Below are 20,959 nucleotides of genomic sequence, written 5' to 3'. Positions count from 1 at the left end.
TTATCTTTAAAAATCGTAGGTATCAAAAGCTTAAGTAGGTATCGGAAACCCTTGTTCTTTAGTCACTATCTACTTATCCATTAGAGGGCCTTAAACGCAAGGAACTTGCATCTTTTTTTCAAATCGCTATCATGCTTGACGTTTTAAATTTTTTAAGCAGTCGACATTTTATTATATTTCAAAATTTTAAATTAGTATTAGTACCGTAAAACGGGGTGAATAGAATTCGCGGGGTGAATAGAAAAAAAATCAGGAAAGTTTTCAAGGCCAATATTTGAGCACTCTTCGTTGAAGAATTTAGTTCAAATTTGAAATGATTACACGTCGATATTACTTCTCTGCGGTGTCATAATTGTTTAAATGTTTAAAATGATATTTATACCCAAAAAAATGCTTCAAAGACAACCGTCCTCGAATGCCTTAATATCGACCTCCAAAACTTTGGATTTAAAGTGGGATTTCTTTTCTAATGAGTTGTTTGAAGTGTTTATCTCTTTAGGTGTATATTAATCTATAAAGATACAATATTGTTAATTGAAAAAACGTTTTTAAACCGAAAAAATATGTTTAAATCACAGAAATAGTCATTTTTTTGTATAAACGGGGTGAATAGAATCGTTTGAAGGGTGAATAGAACTACAGTATGGGGTAAATGGAAACATAGCAGGGTTCAATAGAAACGCGTAAGGGGTGAATAGAAACGAGTGAGGGGTCAATAGAGATTAATAAATAGGGTTGTCAAAAACTGTAAACAAAATTAACATAAACAATGAAAAATTAATAGTTATTAATGTTCTGAAATTCACAATTATCATTGTATCAAAGTTATAACGGCAAACTACTGCATATAGTATGAAAGTTAGTTAGGTTATCTTGTTTTATTTTTTGAGTTAATCTATACGAATCTATACTAATATTATGAAGCTGAAGAGTTTGTTTGTTTGTTTGTTTGTTTGAACGCGCTAATCTCAGGAACTACTGGTCCGATTTGAAAAATTATTTCAGTGTTAGATAGTCCATTTATCGAGGAAGGTTATAGGCTATATATATCATCACGCTACTACCAATAGGAGCAGAGTACGGGTGAAAAATGTTACATTAACGGGGACAATTTTGACCCATTCTCTCTTATGTGACGCAAGCGAAGTTGCGTGGGTCAGCTTGTGTAATTATCAACGGTTATTTCAATTTTTAAACACACAACTTCCCTTTTCAGCATGTTGGATAAGCCGTCTTTGGCAGCCCTAACAGTTTTTCCATTCACCCCTTTGGTCGTTTCGATTTACCCCTATCGCTGGGTGAATAGAAATTGACCATTTTTTTAAGGAAATATCGTAAAATTATGCATATTTTTCAACAAATATGGTTTTAGCTCTTTCTTCATGGCGCCGGACATGATATAGAATAACCCGACAATAAAAATAACAAGTTATTCGCAACAAATTTTTAGGACAAAGTTGAAAATTGTTTCTATTCACCCCGTTTTACGGTACATAATTGTATAGGTAGATTTAAATAAATTTCGTCCGTCAAAGACAAGATATAGCAACCAAAGATAGTATAGAGTAACGTTAGTAAAAAATATTTATAATAGCAACACTGCGCGTCGAGCGCTAACGTGAATATCAAAGTTTTATCTTGTTACTACTAAATCGTGCTTTCACCATTGTATTTATTTAAGTCGTGAGGGTTTATTTTTCAGCAAACAAATTTTTCCAGTTAAAAAGTGCAGTACAAATTGGTTTTCATTATTTTTTGGACCTCCCTCCAAGATTTTCTTTGACACATTTTAGAGACGCCATGTTTGTCACGTTTTTGCCAGTTGTGAATATATTTAGCCAAAAATTGAATTTGCAGTAGCGTCTCTGTATATAATTATTGACCAGTGCTAAAACCCAGATCTACAATGAGTATAGTTTTTCCAAAAAAGAAGGAGAAGCGACAGCGTACGTCTTCAAACGAAACTAACACGGTAAGAAGCTTACAGATTCCCGCTCTCCACGAATATGTCGTTGCGTTTTTCAGCTAATGTGCGGCCTCACGCGTAGTTATGTTTTAAAATATTTTGCGTGGCGAGTGGCTGCCTTTTATTTATGCATTTAATTGTACTGAGTAATATCATTAGCGTAGGAGCTGTCGCTCGTGCGAATTCACTTGCTTATCAAAGTCCATGCTTCGAAATTTAACAGGTCCCTATTAATTTCTTGTCTCCAATGAAAGTACGTAAGTAAATACTATATCGAAGTTTGTGTTTATATGTGCTCTGCTGAAGCTGTGCACCAGTAGCGTTTTAAAGACTTAGATAACAAAAAGGCATCACTTTCATTCTCAGGTTAATTAAATGACTAACGAGATAACCAAGCTTGTACTAAAAAGAATATGCTAATTTTTAACAGAAATGAATTTATCTGTTCCTAATGATAATGGAACAACTTTTTGTCTCATGCAAAATAAAAACTGCATTCTTTTATAGTTACTCATAGTCCATTGCTCAATATTGTTCAATAACCTATGGTTAAAGTTTTCTGTAATATTGCATTGTACTAATTAATAGAAAAGTTAATACAATTGGATGGGCCTGACTAAACTATGAAACAATTTTTCAAGAGTATTAGCAAAGAAAGAGGAAAATAAAGCTGAGGTTGCAAGTTTTATGAGCTATTAGTATACAAATGTTGGACTAGTTGATCGACAGACAGTGTGTTGCCTGAACGCTTGACCCAAACACAGAGCAATATGTTTTTTCTAATTTTTTCACTATTTTCATACAACCATTAGCCAATTGAACAGAACTGTAACGTATTAATTTAACAACCTTAGTGTACAATTGACTCAGTATACAAATCATATAATTAAAATTGGTTAATAATTATGATCATATTGCAAACAGATGGACAATTTAATTTGACGGGCTCTTTGTTTTGTAACACATTGTGATAGAAGAAGGATAATGAGAAGTTTCATTAGGATATGCTTATCAGAAGATATAAATGCACAAACTTTATAAACTTAACATTTTACAGAACTTGGACTTAAAAAAGATGTTTAGTAGTCTTTTGTAACTTACTCGGCACTCAATGCTATTTATTCACCAATATTTATTTATGAGGTTTAAAGTCCCATATATCTGTAATGCACATAATAATGTGTTCAGGAGTGGTACTTGCTTCTGAACACTAATGCTACAGATCTCAAATATTGTTGGTTATAAGTTGCGAAATTTGTTAAATAAAAAAGTTATGTTGTTATTTAGTTATGATTAATTATATTATAAGAATTTCCAGTAAAATCATAAATGAGTGTTCACTATCGATTTCTTTTTAATATGATTACAAAGTCTTCAAATATTAAAAAAGTGCAAATATTATGAATTTTAATTATGTAAATTTGTTTCATTAATAGATCATTTAAATTAAGTAACCATTTTAAATGACCTGTTAATGATTATGGCTATAACTTCATGGTTTGTATAAATAAGGAAAAGATGATTTATTTGACGTAATTATCCTACTCATATCCTACATGCACAAGTTTGTAAGAATGGATGGATGTATGTTTGTTACTTTTCATAGATAGGACATGGATCTAATTTTAATGAAATTGATGATGAACTTGTAATCTGGCTAAACATTGGATATATTTTAGTCTGGGAAATCTTTTCACGCAGACAAAAACGGGCTTGTGCGTCTAATAAAATTAAAAAGTTTGGTGTTTTAAATGTTTGGTGGTGAAGATAGTTTGGTTGTAAATAGTAAACATTATCTGAATAATGTATACTAATCGGCTCTTGCTACATTGACTACTGAGTGTGATGACAGATTGACAAGAGTAGTTAGTTAAGTAACTTCCCACCACAGAGTTTATAAGCAATAGCTTTCTGCCCGCAGTTTGCCCTCTTGGAGTTTCATCTCTTTAGGGGTTAATTTGCATAAATCCTCTCTTAGTGCTCCTTTACACTCCCTAAGGAATCTCCGTACGAAATTTCAATGTTCTTTCACCATTAATTGCAATGTAAGTACCATTAAATAGGGGGTGTCTATTACCATATACTGTGCAATTTCAATCTCCAGGCAGCTATTAAGAATAAACATAAATGAAAAAAAAAAAGCGTTTGCTCATTGCCTGATATCAGATGTATTTCCTAGTAAATTCCCTTCACTGTCAAAAAGTGAAAAGTCCATCACGGTACTAAAATTTTGAAAAAACAACTTAAGTTAGCAAAATATGTGTCAGCAAAATAAGCCATGAAGACATTATAAATATACCTCCATAATCTATATTTGTTTGCCTGTAATTACTAATACAGATAAACAAAGTTTAGTCAGTCAATAAAATATCCTTTGAACCTAATAAATACACAATTATGATGCATACAATGTTAAGAAGTATTGGTTGATTGGTAATGATTTGTTGTTGAAAAACTTCATATGTAGGGTTATTACTTGTACCCATTTTGGTTGCTGATGTTATTGCCCATGTATGTTACTCATGATGTTAACTACTAACATTAACACTTTTGTAAATATTTTGGCTTACTTAAAGTCCTATTTTTAATGTATAATGCCTTTTAAATAGTTATGTAATCAGCTAAAGCGATGTGTTTTCTTTTATAAAACTATTAAACTTTTTAACCCATTACTGCCCCTTGCTGGGCAAAAGTGTCATCTTGGAATGAGGGAGGGAGAAATCCCCATACATTTAGTAAAATAGTTATGACTATTTATTAATAATGCAATACATATTAAGTTTTATATTATTTTTCAGTCATTTGTCAAGCATGTAACATCACGGGTTTCGGGCTTGCTGCCCGCTACAATCACAAAATGGTTTAGTAGCCCAAGTTCTTCAAATGCGAATGGTTCAGCTCCATTAGCAGATGCTACAGATTCATCTACGGAAGATGAGGCACCAGAGAGCCCAATCATAACTCAACCACCAGCAAAACGGATGCGTATTAATGCTCCCAATAGATACCACCACTTTGGCCCTACAGATGTAAGATATTGTTTATTAAAGTCACTAGAACCTGGCTCTTTGCCAAGTATAAGTATTATTCAGCATGATTCGGCACTTATAAGAATACAGTGACATGTCATGTTAAGCAACCCTTTGATTTTAATTTTGTAATTATATATTGATCAAAATAAAAATATGTAATTTGTGTACAAGAATTCAGACCAACAAATGAACAAGTATTTGAGATATATAAATAATATTATTTGTATCAAATTATATCCATACATGTATTTAGTTTTTTTTTGCATTTCTATGTAATTTTCAACTTGCACTATGTTTCAGGCACATTGTTCCTCAAGTAATATTGAAATTACCGAATTGCCAGTTAGTAACTATCCTGGACAGTATCATAATCCTACAATTCGGAACAATATCATATTGACACCAATTAGAACACCAAATGAGACATATGCTCATGAAATCAAGGATCATGAACGAGATCTACCCAGATATAAGTTGAACACACATGCAGTGGGAAGCACAGGCCAGTCAGTTGCTAACAAAAGGAAATCTATCTTTGATCGAAGTCCCGATGATGCAGCCAAGACTAGTGAGTTAGCTTTTCTAAACTTACATGAACTTTTTATAATATGTGCTTGTTTTGTTTGAATTGTAATCTTATAATTATAATGTTACATAGCGTATATATAATTATGATGTTTCTTTATTACTAAAACTGAAATGGAACATTTCAGGAAGGACATTAACAACAAGTGCTGAGAAAAAGCCTTATTTCAAGCCTACTTTACTTGGCTCACCATTCTATCCAGGAAGAACCATGTATGGAGGAGCAGCAGCAGCCTCTTATATGAATCAGGCGAACATTCAACAACACACAGTGGCTTTAGTGAATGAGACTAAAAGCAGTGAAGACAGTGTCATGAGTAGTTCTACAAGACGTATCATGGACCTGTTAGAGTCTTACTCCTCGCCACTTACAGAGGCCCGTCGAATTCCACAATACACCAGACCAAAAATGGACAGTTTCAACACGTCCCATGATCCGGCTTCACCTTATGGGAATCGAACTCTTTGTAAGGATTGCCATGAATTTACCATTTCTACTCTCAAAATATGTGTATAGATTATTTTAACTAACTTTTATTTAATTCTTTTAGCATATAAAACGCAAGAATTGTATGTTCCTGGTATCGCGGCTATAATGCGTTTGAAGCAGAGGTCGCGCATTATGAATAGCACAAAAACTGCGCGCCAAATCATCGCCTCACATAGCAGTGCTACCGAATATCCAATGACTTATCCATCCTCCAATTCAACTACCAGCAATCAAACAAGTCAATTTAAACCGCCAAGTCTGCCAAGCCCGCATATTCCTCCAAGCCCACCAAGGCCGCCAAGTCCGCCAAGCCTGCCGAACCTGCCGAACCTGCCAAGCCTCCCAAGTCAACCAATACCAAATCTCCCACAGCAGTCTGTGTAAGTGTTTGAGTTCAAATTATAACATACATCAGAAATATATATTATCTGTTTGGAGTTTTTATAAACTAAGTAATTTTGGTTTAATTAAATTTTCCATTTTGTATACTGTAATGGTGTGACTGTACAATAATGATATTTCCTTCCAGGCTCGAAACAGTCAAAGAACAAAGCAATATGGTTACGAAAGTCAAAACAAGGAGGGTGGCACGGACAAACCGAGGAAACCAAGATCAATTTGAAACAATCACTCCAGTGAAGCTACCCTCTGCTACTTTACAGATAGACCAGAATAAACTGCCTACATTTGCTTTCGATACACCTACGGTTTCCAAGTTGCCAGCTACATCAACGCCTAAAGTAGCTTTTCCTGTTAATAAACCTGTTGAAACTAAAGAGAACGCTGAAGTACCCGCAAGTAAGCCGGAAACAGTCACTAGTTGTAGTATGTTCAAATTTTCCAATCCTGTTATAGTATCTAATGATATCCTGGATACAGAAATCAAACTTCCGAAATTCAGTTTTGATAGTCCCGAACGACGTATTGATCAGATTCCTACGAAAAATAGTGATGTTTCCTCTGTTGTAGGTAACATAAAAGAAAATGATATTGCTTCTGGTAAGTCTTCTTCTAAACCAAAAGACTGGCAATGTCCTGATTGTTGGGTCAGCAATAAAGCGGATGTTAACAAATGTGTCTGTTGTGGTTACAAGCAAGCAACAGCGACAGTTGCCAAATGCTCCAAGTGCAAACTTGCAGATAGTCAACCATCTAAAGATAAATGTGTGATTTGTGAAAACATGGCGAGCCCACAATCAGGGAAATCCGTTCAAGCGTCGTCAAAGTGGAAATGCGACGGCTGCTGGATTATGAATGAAGACAACGTGACTAAGTGCGTGTGCTGTGGCGGCAACAGACCAACTGAGGCGAGTAAAGCAGCGAAAGCAAAACAATACGCCGCGATTCCTGAAGTCACTCGTCCATCTTGCGGAGGATGCTTTACCATAAGTTCAATACCTCCTCTAGCCATTACTACGCCTACCTTCTTTGGTTCAAGTGCCAACAATGACAGTGGGTTTATTAGCATAGCTAAAATCCAGAAGTCTGACAAATGGGAATGTTCTAGTTGTTTAGTAAGAAATGAATCTGATAAACTTACATGCGTTTGCTGTGGCTCTGAGAAGGAACCTAAGACTAAATTGCCTGAAAACAAGTTTAATTTTGGATTGAGTTCAAACAGTACATTTAAATTTGGTATTGATCCCAAAGTACAGGAAGCTAACATTGCTAGCAAGCCAGATGACAAAACAACACCTGAGTCAAAATTAAAAGAACAGTCTGAAACAAATAACAATGTCTTGGCTGAAACACCTACATTCACGTTTGCATTACCAACGAAAAAGATAGACACCAAAATTGATGTCCCCAAAGTCAAGCCAGGGGACACTATAAGGTTTACTTTCGGCGTACCAAAGGCGGAAAGTTCTCCAGAGAAGAAATCTGAGACTGTGAAAATCGCAGAAAAAGACAAGGAGAAACCACAAGAAGTCCCTCAAATTAGTTTCGCTTCCGCTACTGAATCATCAAAGACTTTAGCGGGATTCTTTGCTTCATCATCAAAAGTGGTTCAAGGTGACAAAGATAAGCCTACAGTCGCGGCGTCAACATCTAACGTGTTCAGCCCCCCAACAGTAGTAGAAACAAAAGACCCCCCAAGCAATCCGATCACCCTGGAGTCGGGGATGACCAGCAATGATAAGCCACAGACACCGAGTACCTTTACACTTGGTACTTCTACTATGAAAGCGGCGACTAATTTATTCGTGACGCCGGCGAGTATTACTAACTCTACAAATCCATTTTCGCCCCCTTCTCAGGCCACTCCGGCGACCACCGCCACTAGTGCTACAACCATGCCCCTCTTCAAACCGCCGGAAATCGCTAGTGGATCACTATTCCAGAAACCCGATTCATCAGCATCAGCGACTACGTCGCTATTCCAAAAAAGTGAGACCACCAATAGCACAGCGCCAGCTCCCACAGCACCCTTATTTAGTTTTGGAAACAATAACACAAGTAATTCTAGCTCATTGACGGCACCTACAGCAGGAACGTCAGCGGCATCCTCTGATGCTCCAAAATTCCCGTTCACGTTTGGTAGCAACAATACTACTAAAACCGAAGCTCCACCGCCTCCATACAAATCTCCATTTGGGTCTATCGACAGTAACGCTAAAAATACGAACAGCTTTAGCATTACTTCTGGAAACACATTGGTATCAAATAATGCCCTAGCTACAAGTACTCTGGGAGGCCCCAATGGACTTGCAGCGAGTAATGGACTACCAGGAACCAGTATGGCCGGTAATAACCTGGGTGGTGGTAATCCACTAAGTGGTAACACATTAGGTAGCGGAACACTAGGAAACAATACGCTAGGAGGCTCATTGGGAGGAAACACTTTGGGAACCAACGCGTTGGGAGCTAACACTTTGGGTGGAAACACGTTACCTACTAACGCAATGGGCGGCAACACCATGAGTGGCAACTCTTTATCTAATAATCTCCTGGGAAGTAATACTATTCTGGGCAATGGAATGTCGGCGACTATGAGCATGGGAGGAAATGCACTCGTCTCAAACAGCCTGACGGGTGGAAACGGTGTTACATCTACGAGCACTCTAGGTGGTAACAATGGCTTGCCTGGGAATCCCAGCAACAGTTTACAACACAATCCATTGAATAATAATGTATTATCAAGTGGTACACCTAATTTATTCGGTAACGTAGTACAAAAGGAGAACATGTGGAATTCAAACAATAACGCATCATCAACAAACGTTTTTGTGTCGAACACGACATCAAATAGTATGCCAAAAGCACCCGCCTTTTCATTCGGCGCGCCAACGCCGTTTAACGCGAACAGCTCGGCTCCAACGTTCGGGAACACCACACAGTCCGCGCCGAACATATTCGGAATGGCGAATCAGAATAATAACAATCAGCCATCGCTCTTCTCGAACCCCGTTCAAACTCAGAGCCCAGCGCATATGTTTGGCTCGCCTCAACCAACCAGTAACCCTGGACCTCAAATGGGAATGTTTGGCAGTCCAACCATGAGCTCGACGCCTAGTTTTGGGGCGCCATCAATGCCATCGTTTGATCCTCCATCGATGTCACCTGCACCATCCAGAGGTTTCAATTTTGGCGCCTCGAATCAAAATCAACCGACGGGTATCTTTGGATTTGGACAACAGGTTAGTTACACTTGAGTTAGATTTTGATTTTTACAAACTAGTAGTCGATTTTATTTTCAAATCATGCTTTGCCTAAAATTATGTAGTACACGATTAACTCAACACCTAGTGCGGATATCATAAAGACTGATATTCTTCCCTATCTTTTGTGACATGCAATTATTATTTCAGCAAGCGCAACAGCAACCACCACAAGCGGGTGTGTACAGTTTCGGCGCTCCATCGCCAGCCGGGCCTGCGGTGCAGTTCGCGATGGGCACTGCTCCCAACACTGCAACCAATGCTGCCCCACGTCGTGTGCGTAAAGCAGTGCGTAGAAACAGATTATAAAGGTATCATAATTCCACAGATGTAACGCCAATGCTTCACTAATATATAAAGTGATCCGTGAGCCAAGCGAACAAGCTACGGCGGCGTTTTCTGTGGGGGCTAAAATTATAAGTTAGGAAATAATTCTCTTTTCTAGATAAATAAACTGTAATAGACTGGTTCCGGCGTGTGATTGTGTATTGTTTTAAGCTATTTGTTTTTCTTTTCAATTAATTCTATTATGACAACGTAAGTTTTACCTTGTTGACACGTCTAGTACTGATCAATAATTAAAATAATGCACAATTAACATTCGCACCTTAAAACTTTGTGATTGTTTTATTTTTATGTTGCGTCCATAGCATCGATTGTGAAAAAAAATATTTGTGATTTTCGCCGTAAAATATTTTTTACTATTTTTAATTTTATTGTCTTAATAAGTGCTTGTTTATTATGGTATTTTTGTGACATCATCTTTACCTTTCGTTTGCCTACACGAAAGTCGTACGAAGGAACTACGAACATTGTACTACTTATAAATTCAATAGGATAGTTCAATTAATTTTTATAGTTTATACACAAACACGTGTTTCATTTAAATATGATCCATCAGTAATAAATATCAAAAGTGTAGTCTATGTAACAGTAATAGATAACTATGATGCCTTTAAGGATTCAGTGGTTCTCTAGAACATACCAGCTTCAGAACATTCATCTAGAACCTTTAGATACAAGTATGTAACTATTGATGATGTGTACATTTGCTGTTGCGATACGGTATGGCACGTCTTTAACTGAATAATGGAATAATAGATCCCTTAACTGTCTTGGTATCTAATAAGATACTGATTTGGCACAAATTACGAAAATTCTCACTATTACTCTAACCAACTTTCAGCATATTATATCAGACATCACTAAACTGTTGAGCAATAGAATAAGGGAGATACGTAATTAGCATATTTTACAAAATATCATCAAAACCCGATATATTATAACGTGAACAGGATTTTTGAAAATAAACTATAAGTTACTCTTCAGGGTACGAATTAGCCGTCATGGGGCTGGGGGTAGTAGCATCAACTTCATGCAAAACAATGAATTGGTTGTTAGTCGTCACCACTACTTCACGGCTCTACTATCCGCTGTCGTCTACTATCTTGATTATTATACTATTAAATGTGGAATATTATACTATTAAAAATGAATTGCTGTTCGTTAGTCTCGCTAAAACTCGTGAACGGCTGGATTTGGCTAATTTTGGTCTTGAATTATTTGTGGATATCCAGAGAAGGTGTAAAAGTACTTTCATAATTTTCGTCCCAATAATATCAAATGAATTTCCTGCCTTCAGTTCTTTTTGAAAACATTCATTTATGTCATTATAAATTTCATGTTACTTTTGTTACGCTAATCTTTTAGCTTACAATAGTTTCGTTACACCAAATGAAGTTACTTAACGTAGTTAATAAACGCCTTTAAATCTAGGGCAAGGGACACTTTCATTTGTTTTATAACTTATTATTATTATTGTCTTGGTTGTCTTTATTGCGGTTCTTCCTCGTATCTGCACTTCTTAGCCAAACATAAAACACACAGCACGGGTATTTGTTTGCCACGATGCAGATCAGATTAAACCATAATGTATATAATTACAATCGCGAATTTAAATATACATATATTGATTTATATAGTATTATAGAAGCAATGTACAAAATAATCGCTTTCACCACTGAGACCACTGCCAGTGCGCCGACTTTTGATTTTAATAATTAAGATTAGTAGATAAATCCAGGTATTTTGTAGCACATAAGCAATATGCGTATCTTCCGATTAGTTTTACACATATTTGTTAGGTAGGGGCTTAAATATTAGTGGTAAATGTTGCAATATAGCGCCAGCTTAGTAAAAAACATTAATGAGCAAAGCACTCATTCTTACTTTTACTGCTGATTATCTACAGCTAAAATAATTAATCAGTAACCACGGAACATGGTGTGTCGTATAATTAATTTAAGAATGTGATGGGCCAAAATTTTCTGCCTTTCTATTGTGTATTATATGTGCCTTCTGTTGATCGTAATGTAGTACTTCCATTATTTTTCATGTTCTGTGGTATGCCTTGCCCAAAAATTAGCCTAACGACAATATCGTGTCTTCCTCCACTTCCCACCCCTGAACCATTTTGTATTTTGACATTACATTAGACTGAAGTGACTAGAAGTAATTTACATATGACTTAGTGAAAGCTGCATTGTATTAGCAATAGTTGTACTGATTCACCTTCGACTTTAGAAACCGTAAGACATGATGATTACTGCACTTGAACTATCCAACGTAAACGGGGAAGTTTAAGACTTCTGTGAGGTCTATACAGATAAAATGCATCTGGATTGACCCCAAGCTGCATTGTATTAGCAATAGTTGTACTGATTCACCTTCGACTTTAGAAACCGTAAGACATGATGATTACTGCACTTGAACTATCTCCCGTAAACGGGGAAGTTTAAGACATCTGTTAGTTATATACAGTTAGGATGCATCTGGATTGACCCCAAACTGCATTGTATTAGCAATAGTTGTACTGATTCACCTTCGACTTTAGGAACCGTAAGACATGATGATTACTGCACTTGAACTGTCTCCCGTAAACGGGGAAGTTTAAGACTTCTGTGAGGTCTATACAGATAAAATGCATCTGGATTGACCCCAAGCTGCATTGTATTAGCAATAGTTGTACTGATTCACCTTCGACTTTAGAAACCGTAAGACATGATGATTGCTGCACTTGAACTATCCAACGTAAACGAGGAAGTTTAAGACTTCTGTGAGGTCTATACAGATAAAATGCATCTGGATTGACCCCAAGCTGCATTGTATTAGCAATAGTTGTACTGATTCACCTTCGACTTTAGAAACCGTAAGACATATTTGACTTGAACTATCTCCCGTAAAGGAGGAAGTTAATAGCACTTGTTAGTTCTAAACAGTTAGGATGCATCTGGATTAACCTCGGTGCACTCAATTTACATATTAATAATGGTATTATATTATATTTACAAAAGGCACTAAAAGGATAAAATAATAGGTATTCCGTTAACACACGTATATATATGTATTATAGCATTTTAAATTTAAATGTGTCAGAATATTATGATAATGATACATTTAGTATTCCCAAAGCAAATAAAATTGTTGAATAGAAAGTAAATTACAAGAAAGTGGTATTTATATTGGTGGTTTATTTGAACGAAATAATATTAATGTTAATAGGATGAACTGCTTGAAGAATAGAGCCTACCGCGTGGATTCAGATAAAATTATTTAGGTTAACGAAGCAATGAATGACAGCAATACCGTAACTGTGAGAATCCTATATTGTCTAGGAAATACTTTAAAAAATTATAAGTACCTACCATTGTCATTTGACAGATCAATTTATTATATTGTGTACATAATTGGTGTGTTCGTTTAGTGTTCTTAAAACTTCTTACGTGCTCCATTTAAATGCCTTAGTAGATCGTTGAAAAAGTGCACAGATTTAGTGCCGCACTAATTTTATTGATGTCAATATTAACTTTTACTATTCGTATTATAATTATATTAATTCTTCATTATTATTAATATACCTTGTATGGCCATTAAATTAGGGCAAGGTAGTAAAAAAACAGGACTCGGAACCGATTAAAACGATTAAATTTAAGTTTAATTTATGTTCTTAAATAATTCACGTAAATTAAGAAAATCGATCGCAAGGATGTGGTTTGCCGACGGTAATGTACGGGATTTTCTTATACATTATGCGGCGATCATGCCATATCTACCTTTGCTTACAAAAGTTACGATAATGATCGTTACTTGGTCTAAAACAAAAGTGCAAAGCTCTGAAGTACTTGGATAGGATTTTCTTCCTATTTTCAATTTTCGGTTTCCGAGCCCTAACAAATAGTTAAGGACATAAATAATAATCAGACAGCAAAGATTTTGAATTAACATTTTTTTATTACTTATTAAAATCCTTCGTTAGAAATAGGTAAAACGTATAATATTTTATATATCCGCGCGGTATATTGACCATAAGCCATATTTAAGATAGTTTTTTGAGCATTTAAATTCTTATTATTCAGTAGCTTATTCAAATCGATTATAGTACTGTGCTCTTAAGTTATGAATTCATTGAAAACATTAAATATATATTAAGTTAGGCCTCTACTACACCATTCTTAATATTATGTGTAACTAGACAGATTCTTTGAAATTTTCAGGTTGTTATCAATGAAATAATAATAATACTAGATCTAAATGGTAGTACATTTAAATTGATCAATATAATTATTTGATTATTTTAAAAAATACAATAGAATAGTGATTGATTTTGCACACACTCGTACGACGTTGAGACGTTAAGATTAACAAAGCATAGAGTCACTCATGATCTGAGAATTGTAATGAAAATCTCGACGAAGTACGAAAAGTTTATGGTGACGATAAGTTGATTTTGAAAGTTCCTATATTTTTGTAATGAACTGATTTTTTTACAACATTATATAAAACTCTTAGGTTCAAGAAAAACGATTAATATTTCCCAAGAAATGGAAGTCATACAAATTTGACAATGTTCTTCTATCATTAAAATTTATGTTGAAACTGATGTTTTATTTATATGCTAATTATTTTCTAAAGACTTAAATGAAGTTTTTTAATGTGTAGTCTCGATGTGTTTTAATTGTAACATGCATAGCAATATATTTATAATTACTACACTTATCTTTGAATTTAAGGAACAATAGAACATATGTAATACTTTTGATGAATCATAATTAGGATAATATGAAGCTATTATTTACAAACTTATTCCTGGTATCGGTTACTTTGCGATGAATTATTAGATGGATAAGAAAAGCATTTCAGAAACATCTAACATAACATCCAATCGTAATAATATTAACCCGTACTTCTTGATTTGCATTATTTTGTATTATATTACATAACTTAACATTTAGTCATTTATTAATTAAAAATATTTCTATGTAATATCATAAAGCGAATGATTCCAATTGAATTGTAGTATGATACCTCAACTTCTTGGCATCATAGTAGGTTTTAGAAGAATGTTCAATATGCCTTCAACACGTCATTCCTTATAAGCGAAACGAATATAATATTAATCTAAATAAAAATGAAAGCTGGACTTTCGTAAAAAAACATACCAAAATTATATTGTTGACTCATATGAATTTTTATACTTTCTAAACAATTTAATGTAAGTATGTACTTATAGTTCAAAAAAGGGCATGTTGTGCAGGTTACAGTGAAATTTATTCAATTGAAATTAGATTGTATGACATAATGTTTGTTAAGGTGTTGACACATTGTGGTGAGTGAGCGACTTAAAAGTTGCACACATCAATGTACCTAATAATTAGTTGTCTGCTGTTGACGTCACGTCACGCTGTGGTTCTTACGCAATGTGTCAATGTCTCTTGTAAATTGTGAAAGCTGTGGGGTATACCGTAACTTTCGCCTATTGAGCTTGGATAAGAGTCACCGCGACTCATTACCAGCTTTATGTAACACGTATACGTTGATACATCTCCCATGGAACATATTATAATATGGCAAATACTTACACAATGTTCCTAAAAGGACATTTACGTTTGGTATCGCATTTGAATATGTACAAACATTTTGTAGTAATAAATTGATTTGTATTTGTTATTTGTATATGCATTGGGGTTTGTATTAAGCGCCAAATTCAGCCTATAAATAAGCGATATGTAAGCCTTTAAGTTTCGTTGTGTTTGCTGGTTTTTAAGGAATGTTAGCCAAATTATCTTGAAACATTATTTTGTTTCTATTAACTTAATATTTGTAGAAATAATGATTTGAAGTAAATTTATAAATTACATTATACCTAATAAATATTTCATATTACATTTTGTCTCAAATAGCGATACTAATACTTGTCCACGGTTAGTATTCACCAACCTTGTCTTATTTCACACACAGCGAATAATTTATAATAACCATAGAGAGATGATTATCATCGACAGTAAAATCATTAAACTAGTTATTATTTTCTATTATAAGTTTAGATGTATGTCTTCAATGAACAACAACTTAGGCAAAACATTGTAACAGGTGGAGAGTGATTTGTATATTGAAAATATGTGAATTTTGGCAACATGTTTGTGGTACAGAACTGACTGCTACTATATTTTGCTTCGGATTCATGTTGTTGACTGTAAATATAGTTAATATTAGTTATGACGACATGACATGTAGTCGCATTTGGAACTGATTAATTATTACATATTTTTTTAGTACTGAATAAAATTTGACGTGTCCAAATGCTCACTACATATAGTCATTATAATGTAAAAATATATTATCTACTGTATTTAAGAACACTATCAGTGGACATTACAATAAACGAGTAATGGAAGATTGTGGAGCAAAACTAACTGTATACACGACAGTGTCTTGGATATTATGTAATAATGTTGATAAATGATGAAAAATTAATAATCGTTGAATAATAAAATGCCGTTAGATTTGTTCCTCAATAACAATGACCATTAAAAATCTACACTTTTGTTTTTTTCACCAAAAACACCTATTTATTTTACACCTAAATATAAATACAGATAGTATCAAAGCAATAATATTTAGTTAAATATTGACGGACTATATTTTGAATAAAGTTATTTTGCTGGTCACGATGAGCCACTTCTAAACTCTGTACTATGAGACGAGATATGACTGTTTTAGTAATATGAGACTTAACTAGATAAAAAAATAGGTAAAGGTAAGCAGTTTATTTCCAGAAAAAGTACAAAGTTACATGGGATTAAACAATAGGTCCCAAACTAGGCTAGTCCTAAATTTTGGGGAACTGCTATATATAACTTAATAATAAATTTGAGGAAGTCAAACTGAGACTAAAAAGTAGCTCAAATGTGGTAGATAGTAAGAGCAGCACATACGCGCCGGTTGAGAGTCCCAGCAGCAGTAGAAGCAACAAGGCAGATCTGTAAATACGAACTAGGTATATGAAATCTTATGAGTACCTACACCAGTTTCATAATGACCAATAATTATAAATGTCTAGTTACTCTGCTAGATATTCTAGATAATAGTACTCATGCGTTATCGCTCTATAGCCAGTAATGACAGTCCGATAGTTTTTGTGCAAGCAGGCCTAGTTTGACCAAGGCAAATATAAACAAATAAAAAATTATCACCGAAGTAGCGCAAGATCTGAGGGCCCTTAGACCTCCATCATTTTAGGATGGCCTAAATTTCAGAATTATTAGTACAATGTCTTGTGTATTTAAAATTTAGGTTTGCTAGTTAAGGCTCCTTCTTACACACGGTGCCGTGTGGATGTGCCGGCGGTTTGCCGGCGTCATTTGTTTCTAGCCATATTAAGAGAGACTGCAACCTCCGCTCAGCCGGGGAAGGGACTAATAAAAAAATCTTGCATCAAACAGAAGAAGAACGTGGCCCTCCGCAGTAACTAACTAGTCGTGTGTCACCGCAACCGCCTAGCACCAAATATATGTATGTAACTGTCCCCAACCCGCACTTGGCCAGCGTGGTGGACTCAAGGCCTAACCCCTCCCTCATTACGGGAGGAGACCCTTGCCCAGCAGTGGGACATTAATGGGTTAAATTTATAACTGTCGGGGCATTGGTCAAGGTTTGTATCTTGTAATCCACACCAACCACAGGAATCGAATCAACGGGATAAAACTGTACCGGTGGCCAGCCTGCTAGTAAAGGATACGTTATATAGGTACCTAAAGTCTACTACCCACTTCGCGGCCGCGAAGTGGGGAGTAGACTTTAGGTTTTTACTTTAGGTAGTATTTTATTAGGTATTTGGGGCCCCAAATTTGATGATGGTGCGTAAGCGTCTGATTCGTAAGGTAATTCATAATAAGGTATGTAATAAGTAGCTTATTAAATACCTATTTGAATTATGTGAGTTGATAAACATTATAATAATATTATCTTTTTAACATTTTCACTGCATTCTTCACTGACATGTTTAGAAAGTAAATAGGTATTTAGACTGCGATATTTAGGTAAACATATGGATGACCTTGATAAGCCATACCTACTGGCTTAGGTATGTAGGTATGTATGTGGGTATGTGTTACCGCAGTGTCTCCACCAAGAAGAGCGCCAAAAAAACCCGACTTTTCGATAAATAAATTTCTCATACATTTTTTCCCAAAAAACAGTAAGTATTAGTCTCATATTTCGTAGAGTAAACTTACCTAATATAACGAAAACGGAAAACACTAGAATACGGTTTCGTTCACAGGGTGCACATTTAAAAATTCTTAACTTCATACCTACCTACATGGCTAGTTAATACCTAAGTAGTTTGTTTAATTGCGAAATAAAACTTATGTTTATTGAGGAGAACTGAAAGCTTATTTGATTAAAAATATACCTACATAGTTAGGCATTACGAAGGTATGTAGGTATACCTACATAGATTTAGATTTAAATATTTTTTGGATATTTGTCCTTCAGGATGGGAACTGAGGGCCCTAAGTCAAAGTCTCTTGACTTTGGGCCCAAGAACCAAGCACTAAGGGGCGGAAATTCACTCATCTGTAATTAGTTATCTTTGAGAGGAGCTCGTGGCTTAGTTAACGACAGCCGCGCGGATCGATCTCTTAGGTTAAGCCAAGCTTGCCAAGGTTGTTCTGTGGATGTTAAATTGTGGGTCCCGGCTGTCATTTTCGAAGATCATTGACAGTCGTTAACAGTTGTCAGAAGCTTGAAAGTCTGACAACCAGTCTCACCGAAGGGTATCGTGTCATGTCCCAAGTAACTGGGTTGTGGAGGTCAGATAAGCAGTTGCTCCATGTAAAAACACTGGTATTCAGCTGCATCCAGTGACACTGGAAGCCGACTCCAACATAGTTTGGAAAAAAGGCTAAGCTGATATAAGTACCTATATTATAAGTAGGTATCTATCCAACGAGCCTTTGATATAATATATTAATAATAGATCGGTGCACGGTGCATATCTTTCTATTAAAAATATAATACTAGGCTAAGTTACAAATGCAGCAACACACATGACGAGCAAAAAGTCTGCCAAGTGTCGAGAACAGTTTGTAAACTTCGCAGACTATTTGTGCGACGCTGACTAGATCGCACAAAAACTTTGCCGTATGCGATATGCCTTAGACTTGTTAAATCTGCGACTAGAGTAAATAAATGACCCCTAGACATTTATTTCGGCATATTATATTATTATTTCAGCGCAGTGGTTAAGGTCTTCAAAGGTTTCAGTTCGATAGAGACACAGAACGAGTATTAGTGGGATTCTCAAATAACCGTGGTAAGATAAAGCAAGTTAAGGTGGTCATCACACTAGCATTGCCGCAATTTTTTATTGTGTGCATGTGTCGAAAGATGGATTGCCCTGTAATCTAATTGTTAAGGGTCCAGAGGTATGTTTAAAGTTTCTTTCGTTTGTAGAAAAAGACTTCTATTGTTTATTTGGTACTATTTTACTGAGCTTTCACGCAAATAGCGCAATTTGATTTCAAAAGAAAATATAAGGCATACCTACTGTCATTTTTAGAACCAACCTCAGGTAGTCCCATCTAGCCTACTCTTAAGGGTGTTATTTGGTGAGCTGAGGAGCAGGTACTTTGGATGCTCATCGCAGCGGCTGAGGCTGGCGGGCCCAGCCGGCCAGCAAGCTAGCTGGTAGCGACCGTTGCTGCGGTAGCTGCGATAGTGACCGATATCACAATTCGACGATGTGGTCGCGTGGGACAGCCGGAGTCAGAGTGCCAGAGCTGTGACAAGAACCATGCCTCCTGCATGTCACATTATGCTTTCTTGTATGTTGCATGTTCCCTTTTAATATATGCTTGCTGCATGCACTTTAGTTCTGCCTTTTGACGACTATCGATATCGAAATATATGTCAAAAAAATATTCTGTTGCCTGAATATGAATGTTCTGCCATATTATGATGGTTTGATGGTTTACTTTTAAAATATTATGGATGACATTTATGCCAAATGCTGACTCTAACTTGCAAAACTATGCATTTAAATGTGCGATAAATGAGTCTGCCCATCGATTGTATGCGAAATGATTTTATCTGAAATTATTATATCAGCGGTAGTTTATAGTTTTGATCCGTTTTTCAGTAAAAACTAGTTAAAATTACTGATAATATAATCACGGACAATTTCGGACTTATAGGTATACCAATAACCCTTAGTTGAAGCACTCATAATAATTGGAACTATTACAGTGACATACTTAATCACTAAAATGTTCTCAGAAAGAGTTCAGATCACCGAGAAATATTTTTTAACTAGCTGACCCGCGCAACTTCGCTTGCGTCACCTAAGATAATGGGTCAAAATTTTCCCCGTTTTTGTAACATTTTTCGTTGCTTCTCCGCTCCTAATGACCGTAGCGTGATGTTATATAGTTTATAGCCTTCCTCGATAAATGGACTATCTAACACTGAAAGAATTTTTCAAATCGGACCAGTGCTTGCTGAGATTAGCGCGTTCAAACAAACAAACAAACTCTTCAGCTTTATAATATTAGTACCTAAGTACCTATAGATTACCTCTGTAGCGTAGTAGGCCGTATATCCGACTGCGGATCATGAGGTCTTGAGTAAGATTTTTGTGTGTCAAAACCTTGAATTACGTATGTCTCAGTGGCGAAGGGTCAGTTTTTACAAAAGGTAAGCCGGAGCTATTAGTCATTGTCTAGGTACCTATAATACCTACATATTATGTACATCGTAAGAATATCGACGTAAAATTCTGCATAATAACAATATGAGAGTATTATCTACATTCGACTACAGTATCTTATTTCTCTCTCTACAGTCTAATAATACATAGGTACCTACTTACCATGCTACCTAATCATGC

The 20,959-nt window shown here is 35.5% G+C and overlaps 1 protein-coding gene across 2 annotated transcripts; it reads left to right on the top strand.

Annotated features, from left to right (window-relative positions):
* Nucleotides 1-1,610: 1,610 nt before the first annotated feature.
* LOC142986792 (uncharacterized) lies at nucleotides 1,611-16,609 on the top strand. Of its 2 annotated transcripts, XM_076135491.1 has the most exons (8): nucleotides 1,611-1,972; nucleotides 4,765-4,995; nucleotides 5,299-5,566; nucleotides 5,712-6,050; nucleotides 6,135-6,453; nucleotides 6,603-6,871; nucleotides 7,043-9,711; nucleotides 9,883-16,609. In XM_076135491.1, exons 1-8 carry the CDS (start codon nucleotides 1,907-1,909, stop codon nucleotides 10,039-10,041), a joined length of 4,320 nt encoding a protein of 1,439 aa, XP_075991606.1. In that variant the 5' UTR covers nucleotides 1,611-1,906; the 3' UTR covers nucleotides 10,042-16,609. The 2 variants fall into 2 exon arrangements, with proteins under 2 accessions (XP_075991606.1, XP_075991605.1); XM_076135490.1 differs by having other exon boundaries at nucleotides 6,603-9,711.
* Nucleotides 16,610-20,959: the final 4,350 nt, after the last annotated feature.

The sequence above is a fragment of the Anticarsia gemmatalis genome, chromosome Z (assembly GCF_050436995.1).
Source record: "Anticarsia gemmatalis isolate Benzon Research Colony breed Stoneville strain chromosome Z, ilAntGemm2 primary, whole genome shotgun sequence".
Lineage (NCBI taxonomy): Eukaryota > Metazoa > Arthropoda > Insecta > Lepidoptera > Erebidae > Anticarsia > Anticarsia gemmatalis.
This window is presented reverse-complemented; position numbering and strand designations above follow the sequence as displayed.

What these genes read in the sequence shown, in the direction of transcription:
- LOC142986792 (XM_076135490.1), top strand. Translation starts at nt 1,907, where the DNA reads ATGAGTATAGTTTTTCCAAAAAAGAAGGAGAAGCGACAGCGTACGTCT. An exon ending in ACCACTTTGGCCCTACAGAT is followed by an intron (nt 4,996 to 5,298) that starts GTAAGATATTGT and finishes ACTATGTTTCAG; the next exon opens with GCACATTGTTCCTCAAGTAA. An exon ending in CGATGATGCAGCCAAGACTA is followed by an intron (nt 5,567 to 5,711) that starts GTGAGTTAGCTT and finishes GGAACATTTCAG; the next exon opens with GAAGGACATTAACAACAAGT.